The 10,585-nt window shown below is 40.3% G+C and overlaps 1 protein-coding gene across 5 annotated transcripts in view; it reads right to left on the bottom strand.

The window, feature by feature from the left end:
* Nucleotides 1–1,202: 1,202 nt before the first annotated feature.
* The window catches only part of AKAP11 (A-kinase anchoring protein 11), a 48,432-nt gene continuing 39,049 nt past the window's right edge, over nt 1,203–10,585 (bottom strand). For all 5 annotated transcript variants that reach the window (XM_019650370.1, XM_019650372.1, XM_019650369.1 and 2 more), the window contains 2 exons: nt 7,948–8,108; nt 1,203–5,130 (listed from right to left, as the gene is read on the bottom strand). In XM_019650370.1, coding sequence (XP_019505915.1) covers nt 4,990–5,130; nt 7,948–8,108 — 302 coding nt within the window. In that variant the 3' untranslated portion in view covers nt 1,203–4,989. The remainder of the gene's footprint in view (nt 5,131–7,947; nt 8,109–10,585) is intronic.

The raw sequence follows: 10,585 nt of genomic DNA, 5'->3' as shown, positions 1-10,585 counted from the left end.
GGAGTCCAGTTGTAATCCCTTGCTCTAAACTAAGAAATCCATGTATGTGTCTATTTCAAAGAAGAGGTGCTAAAAAGTCAAATTTGGGCTTCAATCCTGTCTGGAAAAGATTTCTTTGTATCTCTTTCGAAATACGACCCTCCTTGCCCCAGAGCACAAAAATTAGAGGGGATGACATGACACAACTACAGAGGACCTAGGAGAAATGCAATGGCCACTCCCAAGGAATAACTTCCAGGCTCTCTTCATTGTTCCTCTTGTAAGCGTAAGGCTGCAAATGTTCCCTTTTTGCATAACAGCCTGCAGGTGTGTTCCCCCTCAGGTGTGACTTCTCTCAAGCTCTCACATTTTCAAAAACCCACAGTAATGCTTCAGGCCTGTCCCTCACCTCCTCCCTATCCCAGCTGACACACAGATGACAAACGACCCCAACATGCAAAACTGTCCAAATTCTGGAGTTATCCAGTCTAAGGAATCTGGCTTACTTTTCCTCAGCATTTTTTAATTGTTCTCTTGCTGACCAGGATGCACTCACACCCAAGTTATTGTTCGCTATCATTATTTGCTAGCATTTTGAAACATTCATGAAAAACTAGGAAATCATCCCCTAATTTCTGGGGCTTAAAATACTTCAGATAAAGTCCAATCCCATGAGTAATACACAGCCGGCACCTAATTGCAAGTGCCTGACGTTACATGGCACAACAGCGGTACGATCATATTCTACTGAAGGGGTGCTCGAGCCATGCTGGAAAAATTTCCTAACACACTCATATTCAAAACCACCACAATATTCCCCTTGGCACTAAATTCCACAATGGATTGAGCAAACAACCTTTCACGTCACTTATGTCAGCATTCAGAGGAGCCTGAGGAAGCAGTTAGAATCCAGTGTCCAATTAAAAATATTCCAAGAGGGCCGGCCAAATGGCTCAGTTGGTTAAGAGCTCGCTCAAGAGTTTGAGCTCTGAGCAACAGCAGTTCGATGCCCGGCCTGAGCTGAGCTGCCGCTGAGCTGCCAACAGGTGGCAGGATGGCTCAGCTAAAATATATATATATATATTCCTAACTTCTCTTGTTCTCGAAAACCATGTCGGAAGTGCTGAGACGGTTCGACTTGTCTCCTATCTCAGCAGTCCCACTTTCACACCTTGCAGTTCAGTACAGAGTAGTTAACAAGGTTTATAAAATGAAAACCAAAGCCAGGCATCTCTTAAGTTTATTGGAGAATTCTTAGTTGGAAGAGGAACAATCACAGACTTAAACAATTCGAGAAAAGATAAAAGAACAATTAATTGCAAATCATTACAAAAGTAATTTCTGAAATGTTTATTTTGAACCACTGCTGAAACAAAAGTTTAGTGCATCCTGAAGTTCATAAATCTCGGTAAATGAACATATTAAATTTCTGAAAAGCAAAAAAAAGAAGTTACCATTATACAAGATCTTAATGTAATGATTCAGCACAGTTGAATCAACAGCTACAGTTACTTAAAGCTGCTTTTGCTATAGAGCTGGCCTATTAAACAAGAATGGGAATACTTTTAGCACTGCACAAGTAACCAAAGGTAGCAAATCCAGCAATTAAAACTGATATTAAATAGTATTCAAACGTTACAACAAAAAACAAAACAATGTACTTCCAGGACTACAATTCTACCCTTGTGAAAGGAATGTACATGGATGGTTAAAAAAAAATAAATAAGTAAAGTGACGAGAGTGACTGACACTGTTATCTGCAACTGCAGAGCAGAAATAGTCAAGTGAGGAAATGGCATGGGGCCTTTTGCTAAAAATGAGGGAAAAAAAGTGTTTCACTTCAGTACAATTTTATAATTCCCAATGAAGCTCTAATTCTCTTGTGCCGGTGACAGGTGGACAGGGTTTTAAATGAAGGTATTTTCTTTACACCCTGAGTATGGATGCATTATTTTTTTAAAATTTGGTGGAAAGTTTCCTTTGAAAAATATAAAATTTAAAGCAATATACTGATGGAAAATTGGTAACATTAATTGTGGAAGGATATTATTAGCTAAATACTTAACTGAGATGACACTGGGTCTGGGCTCTGATGATGAGTCAATAAGGTTCAACTCCTCATTTGCGGAATGTGCACCGAAGTCAGAGTCACATGGGCAAACGATCCTTCACTTCATACATGGGGCATTTAATAAGTAACTAAATTCTCCTACCAACAACATAAAACCCTTATTTAAGCAAAATGAAAGTATTATGAATGGAATTAATTCACATCAAATTATCTGAATGGGTAAGTAGAACATTTTTCGAAGTATAAAGATATCACCACATATATTCACGGAGTGAATACTCTCAAAGGTTTTATTCCATTAAATTGTCAAACCATCCAATAGGCATTGCCATTTTCTTCTGTGGTTTATAAATGAATCATTCCTTTTGTATAAATCAGGAAATAGTTTCAAATCAACATTAGTCACGCCTAAAATATAAATGTAATTCAAACTTGGCTTGGGAAAAACAAGACTATGAAAGAACGGCCACATTTCAGTCTAAAACAATGTTCAAAAAACCCCTTATCAGAAGCCTCCTTCACTCTTTCCACAGACCCTTCAATGGTTCTAAAATTGATAGAGAATTCAACTCAGTGCACATCACAACTTTGACAATTCTGACATTTCATGAGCGCCAAAACCTGCAGAATAGCGATGTTACAACGTGATAATATAAACATGTCAAGTAGATCTGTCATAAAATAAGATAGAGCTGTCCTCAACAAACAGAGCTGTTCTGAACACTGAGCAACCAAGCAGGCCTGGAGTGTCTTTGGAAAAAACCACAAAGTGCCTTTAAAGAAAGTAAGCTTAGCCTGTACCTGATTAAAAGCTACTGCTCTAAGCTCAAATGTTTTCTAAGGGAGGAAGCTTAACTCCCACTTCTTTTCACATCTGCCAATACTTAGTATCTTTCTCTACATGCCCCTGCATTGCACTGATACGCGTGTGGATTCCGCTCCGATTATTACTGCGCTCGCTAAAACCCAATGATCAGTCCAGCGTCATGTAGTGACTGATTACAGGAACTCTGAATCCAGCACAGCTCCAGAAAAACGCAAAGGAAAAAAGGACATGAGGAAAATCTTACCTCAAAATGATTATTACCATAAGAGAAAGGAACATTTTCAAGCACAAAGTTTTACAAAAGTAATATATTGCCACTTTAGTTGAATAGAAATTCAGTTTTGCTGTTAATCAAAGCTGCACATACATGGAAGTTACGAAACACAACTTGATAGTTACAGGCTTGTAAAAATTCAATCTAAGCTTAATAATCAGTGAATCCGTGCAATTAACAACACGGTTCCTAATGTTTACAAACCCTGTCCAGTGCTGCTGCGTCTCAAGTTCTGAGAAGCTCAAGGCAGAAACAATCCTGGTTACAGACATTTCCTGCATTTCTCCACCTTCAAAAACACTTGAAGAAACTTCAGGAAAACTTATTTTTAAGGCTTGCTCTATTTCTTCATCTTAAATTGAGAAAAACCAAAGCTTGCCATGTAACCTCAAAATATTGAAATAGCTCTGGCGTTTTTCATAAAAAGGAAATTTGACTCTTTCATTACAAAATATATTTCTCTACTATAATTATTAATTCAAATTAATATAAGTGCCCCTATTCCTTGCCCCCTGCCAGGTGCTATGTCTTGTACACTTTGTGCAGCTTCCAAAAAGGTCAGCGCTCTGGAAAAAAGAAAATGTAATGGAGGAAAACCAAAGCCCCCAACAAAAAGGGATTTACTCCAGGAGTCCAAATCCTCCATGGAAGAAGTAAAAGTTCACACACGCATACCCTCACATACAAAACCAAGACACGGGCTCGGTCCTCTCTTCAAGTACCTGCCACTTCTAAAGACAAAGCATAGGAAACGTGGCAGCCAGGCCACAGGATCGTGTCACAGGACCTTACAAAATGATGCAGATTTTAGCAGAGGAGGTTCCTATTGTTTCCTAGAAAAAGCTTATCCTTGTTAAAGTGGAGTTTTTTCAAAAATCTAAGAGTGAAAATCATTAGTGGGCTTCTCTAATTGTATTTCCAAATTAACATTAATGTTTAAAATTCCAACATGTTTTGCACCTTGATTTTCATGTACAGGATAAGTTAGGGACCCAAAATAAGTCAAAAAGAGAAACAAAAATTCTAACTGCACAATCTTTACAGACATTTTATTTTAAAGCACCTTTTTAATGTTAACAGTAGATTTCCAACCAAGAAACACATGAAAATAAAAGAGGACACAAACCACTAGCAAGGATAAAGTACTCCTTCACACAGACGCGCACGCGAGCTCACTTTCAGGCCAGAACAATTGGCAACATTAGCAAATATTGTCAGTTTGATAGAAGGTGGGGGAAACTATCATTTATGGTATTAACAGAAACCTAAATTACTAATGTTTCTATGACATTAAATACTTTGGGGGATTCAGAAAGCTACCAACAGCGGAACTATGAAAATAAAACTGACTTTTTAAAATGAGACAAAAACTATCAGAGAAAAAAGATTAGCCTCAGTGCTATTTTCTGATGTCAGATTAGTTACTAATAGGATACCATTTGTTTGCAAAGGAGCAAAACTCTCCCTCTTTATCCCTGGAACCTATCCTCAGCAACCTCGGTGCGGTTTCTAGCAGCACGGTTTGGATGCAAAAAGAACGCCATCAGTCAATATCCCTGAAAACCTCATGGTTAGACCTTCCTTCAAATATGTTCTTAGGGTCTTCACACGCTACCCATGTGTATAGAAGAATACATGAAGATAATATTTGACAGAGATTACAAAAGTATGAGCTATATACACCGTGTGATGACACAATGAGCTGAAAAAGCTGTATTTACTTTCCTCCCAATTTACTTTAAATGTTAATATTCACTATTCAAATTGTATCCTAGGCATCTGTATCTCTTTCTTGTTCTCCTAAAACAAATAATAAAATAGAATGGTTTGGAGTTTGTGCTACGCGTTTTCCAAGAGCCAATCAAACAGTGGCTTGCACTTCTCCTCACTGGAAGTCTTTTCCATCACTTCGCAGTATTTAAGCACAGCCTGCAGGAGGACTCCCACTTTCCATCCTTTTTCTTGTAATCGTTTTGAAAGCTAAAAAGAAACATATGTTCAACATTAACCAAAAACAATTTTATAACAATAAAGTTTTCATTTTTATTTTTAACATCAGCTAAAACTAAGAATTCTGCTGTTTGTAGTAAACTATTATCTCCCAGTTGTAAGAGTGCTCTCCCTAAACCACCGCCCCTTTACACACACCGAACCTTTCCCCTTCCTGCCCTTTATGAATGCATCTCCTCCACAGAACGACACTTTGGGATGACCGGGGCCAGAGCTCCATAACCCTCCCCGACCCTCCCCACGTGGGTACTGTGTGGATGCTGCATTTCTACAGGAAATCCTTAACCTAACTGAATACATCTGCCACACCCTCGATTAAAAACATAAAATAATAAAGACAATGTCAAGCTTAATAAAAACAATGTGGATTTTCCTTCCACAACATATAGTGTGGTGTTCGTTTTTTTGTTTGTTTGTTTTTAATACACACTCTAGCCTCAACGGAAACATGGCTCTCTAAGAAATGTTACTGTTTCTGAAAAGAACAAAAAAGTAAATAAATATTGTGGTCATTTTGCATTACAGTATATATAAATATCGAATCATTACATTGTACACCTGAAACTAACATATTTGGGGTTTTTTTTTTGTTTTTGTTTTTGTTTTAAGATTTTATTGGGGAATCAGGGGAAGGGGAACAGACAAGTTGCTATCCTTTTGTTCTTCAGTCTAGTTGTGGAGGATGTTGCTTCACTGGCCCAAGTTGGCACCATCATTGCGCTCTTCCCCGGCGAGGCAGATCAGTCGCCGGTTTCTGGACGGCCGCTCACGGTGGCTTGAGGGCTACTCATGCTGACTGCTGGCTATACACGGTAGCCCATGGCAACCCACTGCAGCAGTGGCTGCAGCCTACGCCGTCGCCGGCGACTCATGGCAGCCCAGCTCCAGGTTGAGCTGTTGTTCAGCATCTTAGCTGTGGAGGGCAGTGTCACTGGCCCTCATATGTGGGATCCGAACCGGGGCCCTCTGGCATCCCAAGCCAGTTCTTAACCAACGCGCCACTCGGCCGGGCCAATATATTTGTTATACGCCAATTATACTTCAATAAAAAAAAGTAAATAAATACAGGTTTTCATAAACTATCATCACCAGTCAGAACATATCTTCACTCATTTTTTTCTATTTAGTTTTATAAAAATGACTTTAATTTTTTTAATAGAAATATGCTTAGCCTGTTTAACGTTGCCATGGACATATGCTTCCATATGTAGGAGTGGCATTGCTGGTTATGTGATAATGCTGCTTAACCTTCTGAAGAAGTGGCAGGATGTTTTTCGAGGTTACATGGGGATGAGGTCCCCTCAGCCAAGCGCTATCACACTCGCTGTCTATGGCCTCCTTCAGCCCTCAGTTTATCCAAGACTAAGTGACTTCAAAATGTTTGCCTCCCTAAGGTTAGTTTTAACACTTTCCCTACCCATTCTTTTTTCCATGACAGCTCAGTCCCTTTCTGTCTTATTTTCTCCTTTTGCCCAAAAACAGAAACCTAAACTGGAAAAATTCCAAGTCTAAGTAAAAACATAATACCAAAAAAACCCTATTTTTACACAATTTTTTTTTCACATACTTCTTTCAACAATACCCTTGTAAATTCTGAACCAGGAATTAAGAGTAGCGGGACTATTCTTTTTTTGTTGTTACTGATCAATTTACATTGGTTATTCATTGGACTACTCTATAACCTATAAGATTAAACCAAAGTTCTGATAAGGAAAATTCTGGGACAGAGCCTCAAAACTGTAAACTGAAAATCTCGACTAACAAGGTGCTTGGCACCCAGTTAAGTTCTCAATAAAAACTCCTATTAGTGAGTTAAATCTGAGTGTTTTATTATTAAACCTTATTAAACACTCAAGTGGTCCACAGTCCCTTATCAGCTGTTGAAACTTCTACTGGCTTTTGATTATGCCAGCTTCTCCTACGAATGAAAGTGGATTAACAGAGAAAGACATACTGGGTACTGGCACAACTAGGATAATAAACACAAGGAATGGGGCCGGCCGAGTGGCGCGATGGTTAAGAACTGGCTTGGGACGCCAGAGGGCCCCGGTTCAGATCCCACATATGAGGGCCAGTGACACTGCCCTCCACAGCTAAGATGCTGAACAACAGCTCGACCTGGAGCTGGGCTGCCGTGAGTCACCGGCGACGGTGTAGGCTGCAGCCCCTGCTGCAGTGGGTTGCCATGGGCTACCGTGTGTAGCCAGCAGCCAGCGTTGAGCGGCCAGCAGCCGCAGTGAGTGGCCATCCAGAAGCCGGCGACTGATCTGCCTCGCCCGGGAAGAGCGCAATGACGGTGTCAACTTGGGCCAGTGAAGCGACGTCCTCCACAACTAGACTGAAGAACAAAAGGACAGCAACTTGTCTGTTCCCCTTCCCCCAATTCCCCAGCACTGTTCCCATCCCCCAATTCCCCAATAAAAATCTTAAAAAAAAAAAAAAAACACAAGGAATGACCCAGTCTTTTCATATGAACGCATGGGAGGCTTATTAATGGCACCAAACTGTGAATTTAGGATGTGCCAGGCAATAGATTACAGTTAATCCTCACAAACCTCTGTAATGTAATTCTACACTCACGTCCACGGGGCCGATAAGGGCTGGTGAGCCAAGCTCACGCTGCCCAAGTGCGGCAGGGCCGGTATCTGAACCCGGCTGGCACTCTGCTGCCTGAGCATTCGCCCAATCTGCTACCAATGGGTCCTCATCTGCTCAAGCGTGTGACACAGAACATCATGTACATTAATTAGCTGTAGCCTCACAAACCCCTCTAAGGCAGGTACTTACCCGTATAAACTCCTTCTTTGCAGAGTCATGAAAAGAAAGTTCTGCGACGTCAGCCTCCGAGACAACGAGCCACTGAAGAAGCATCCTGAGCTGGGGGTCCACTGCACAAGGCTCCATGTCCATGTTGGTGACCAGCAGAGGCCTTCCGTCCGGCTCCCAGCCTGGCATTTCAATGTGAACAAATGGAGACCCATCAAGTCAACTCTCAGCACTCTGGTGTCCAAGGCTATGGCGGCATTTCCCATTTCTTAAGATTCCAGTGACTGCTGGGAGGAAATCCATCCTCTCCTCACCACACTACAACATCAACTAAAGACTTCTTTGAAAGGGAAAAATAATGCTAAAACAAAGGATTAACTTTGACCACCTACTGACAGCACAAATGCAAAACTCTATTCTGAGGCACCGAACTCAAGTACTTTACATAAATGCCATCATTTGTGTCAAATTATGATCCACAAGTAAAGGGAGAGAAAAATAAAGCTATAAAGCCAAGATTACAATCAAAATTAAAAAAAAAAACACAAATAAAAACCTCAAATAAATTTATTAAGTGGACTTTAAGAAAGCTTTCTGAACTGACAGAAGTAAGAGAAGCAGTAAATACTTGGATAGCACATATTAAACTATCATTCTAAACTTTTTTTTTTTAATTTTTTTATTGTAAGTTTCAGGTGTACAGAACAAATAGTTACCCTTTTCACCCTCACAAAGTAACAACTCCCCTCCCCCCATCTAAGCTCTTTAGATACACAAACTCCTAAAATCTAAAACCACCCTATGAGGTAAAAACTATTCTCATCCCCATTTCACAGGCGAGGTGCCTGCGCAGACAGACCCAGATCTTACAGCGAGGGTGGGGCTGAGCCAGGGTATGAACACAGGCCCACCGACTCCATGCCCATAATCACTCCAGTCTTCAGACAAAATAGGAAAAAAAAGTCACATGCAACCACTTACATCCTAATGGCCAGACCAGGAATTTTCCGGCACACCCCTATTATAAGATGTGCTCTCGAGTGTATTTCATTTTTTGTGAAAAACGTATTTTCAACAAAGTAGGATGGATCCCTGTGGACTGTAACACTAATGCCTCAACTCGCCCGCTCCATGGTGGCTGAGCAACAGGCAGCGCTGACAGGGGCTCCCACACACAGGTGGGCGGCAGGGCACGCTGCCAAACCACACCAGCCTGAACCGGCAGTGGAGGAGATGGTGAAGGCCCTGATTCACTTTTACAGCTCGCAGAGCATTCTAGATCACTACTAATCACTTTCAGGGTATGTAAACGCCCCTAATTTTTCATTTAAAAAGTTGATTCACATTATACTCTTAAAATAAATGCACCATTTTCCCCCTCCTCCCGCCTCTCTGACTCTCCATGGAAACTGGGTCTGATGCGCTACAATACCAGGCGTGGTCTCTGGGACATTCTGTAAACCCTACAGAGGTCACGGGGCTGGACGCGGCCACCCCAGGGCTTCTCTGTCCTGCAGCCTTTCTCAGTTCAGGACTCCTGGCTGCCTGGCCTAAGATGCCCTCTCTCTTTACGGGGGTCACCAAACACTACTGAAGAGAGAAGGGACTGATGCCCCGAAGCTACCAACAACAACAACAAACTAGATTTGTCGCCTTACGAGTTCCATAATTTTGAATCTTTCTATAAACTTACATCAATCTATCTCCTAATTTACCAATTTCTAATTTAACAAATTTGAAAGTTGGCTACAACTGTCTGTATATAATGAAGTGACTGTACTTTCACAAGCTGAGTAATGACATATATCTACCATAATATCTCCTCACAAAAGAAATCCTGGACAACGTGGCTAGTGCCAAAAGTAAACATTTTAAAATGAATTTCGTATTGATTTTAACTTGAGTCTTCTTTTCTCTTAATCATTCGTCAGTAAAATTAGTATTCATTAGAGAAAATACTTACCACATCCATTTATACCACATATCTAGCATTTGAAACAACTCTGCTCACAGGTAACACTTGGGAAAAAGTACACACTTTTCTAGACAAAAATCAACACTTTTTTAGTTAGCACAGATAAAGCAAATGTTACCTAGCCTATCTATAACTCAAAAAATATCGCCCTACCCCTAATTTTCTATCTGATGAGAAAAACTTACTTCTAGAAGTTCTTCTATATGAAGAGAATGTCTACTTAGCAGAGACTTTAAAACTAAAATATTGGGTTGTCGGAAAAGTCATGATGCATTTTTGCAACAAAAAACATAGAACAAAATATGTCATGACTTTTCCGACAACCCAATATGATTATCATCCTAGGTCTGAAGGCTTTAGCTCAAAAATTGGCACATGACTTTCCTGCATAAGGAAAGTACCACTGGTGATAAAACTGATTGGAAACTCAGGCGTTATAAAGCACAGTTCAAGACATTCATTTCGGCATTTTTTTTCTCAGTTTGCCCACTTCTAAAGAAATGATAACAACAACAAAAAAATCACTGATTCAAAAACAAATCTCTCAAACAGTGTGAACATTTTTACATGTCACTTTCCAGAAGACATTATTCGTATTTTTATCATTAAAGACAGTAAGATTTTGGGGAAAGATCTAAATACAATGAAAACTCAGCTTCAACATGAACAGTGTTTAGATTCAGA

The sequence above is a fragment of the Hipposideros armiger genome, unplaced genomic scaffold (assembly GCF_001890085.2).
Source record: "Hipposideros armiger isolate ML-2016 unplaced genomic scaffold, ASM189008v1 scaffold_140, whole genome shotgun sequence".
NCBI lineage: Eukaryota > Metazoa > Chordata > Mammalia > Chiroptera > Hipposideridae > Hipposideros > Hipposideros armiger.
Note: the sequence above shows the minus strand (reverse complement) of the source record. Positions and strands in the feature narration are given on the sequence as shown.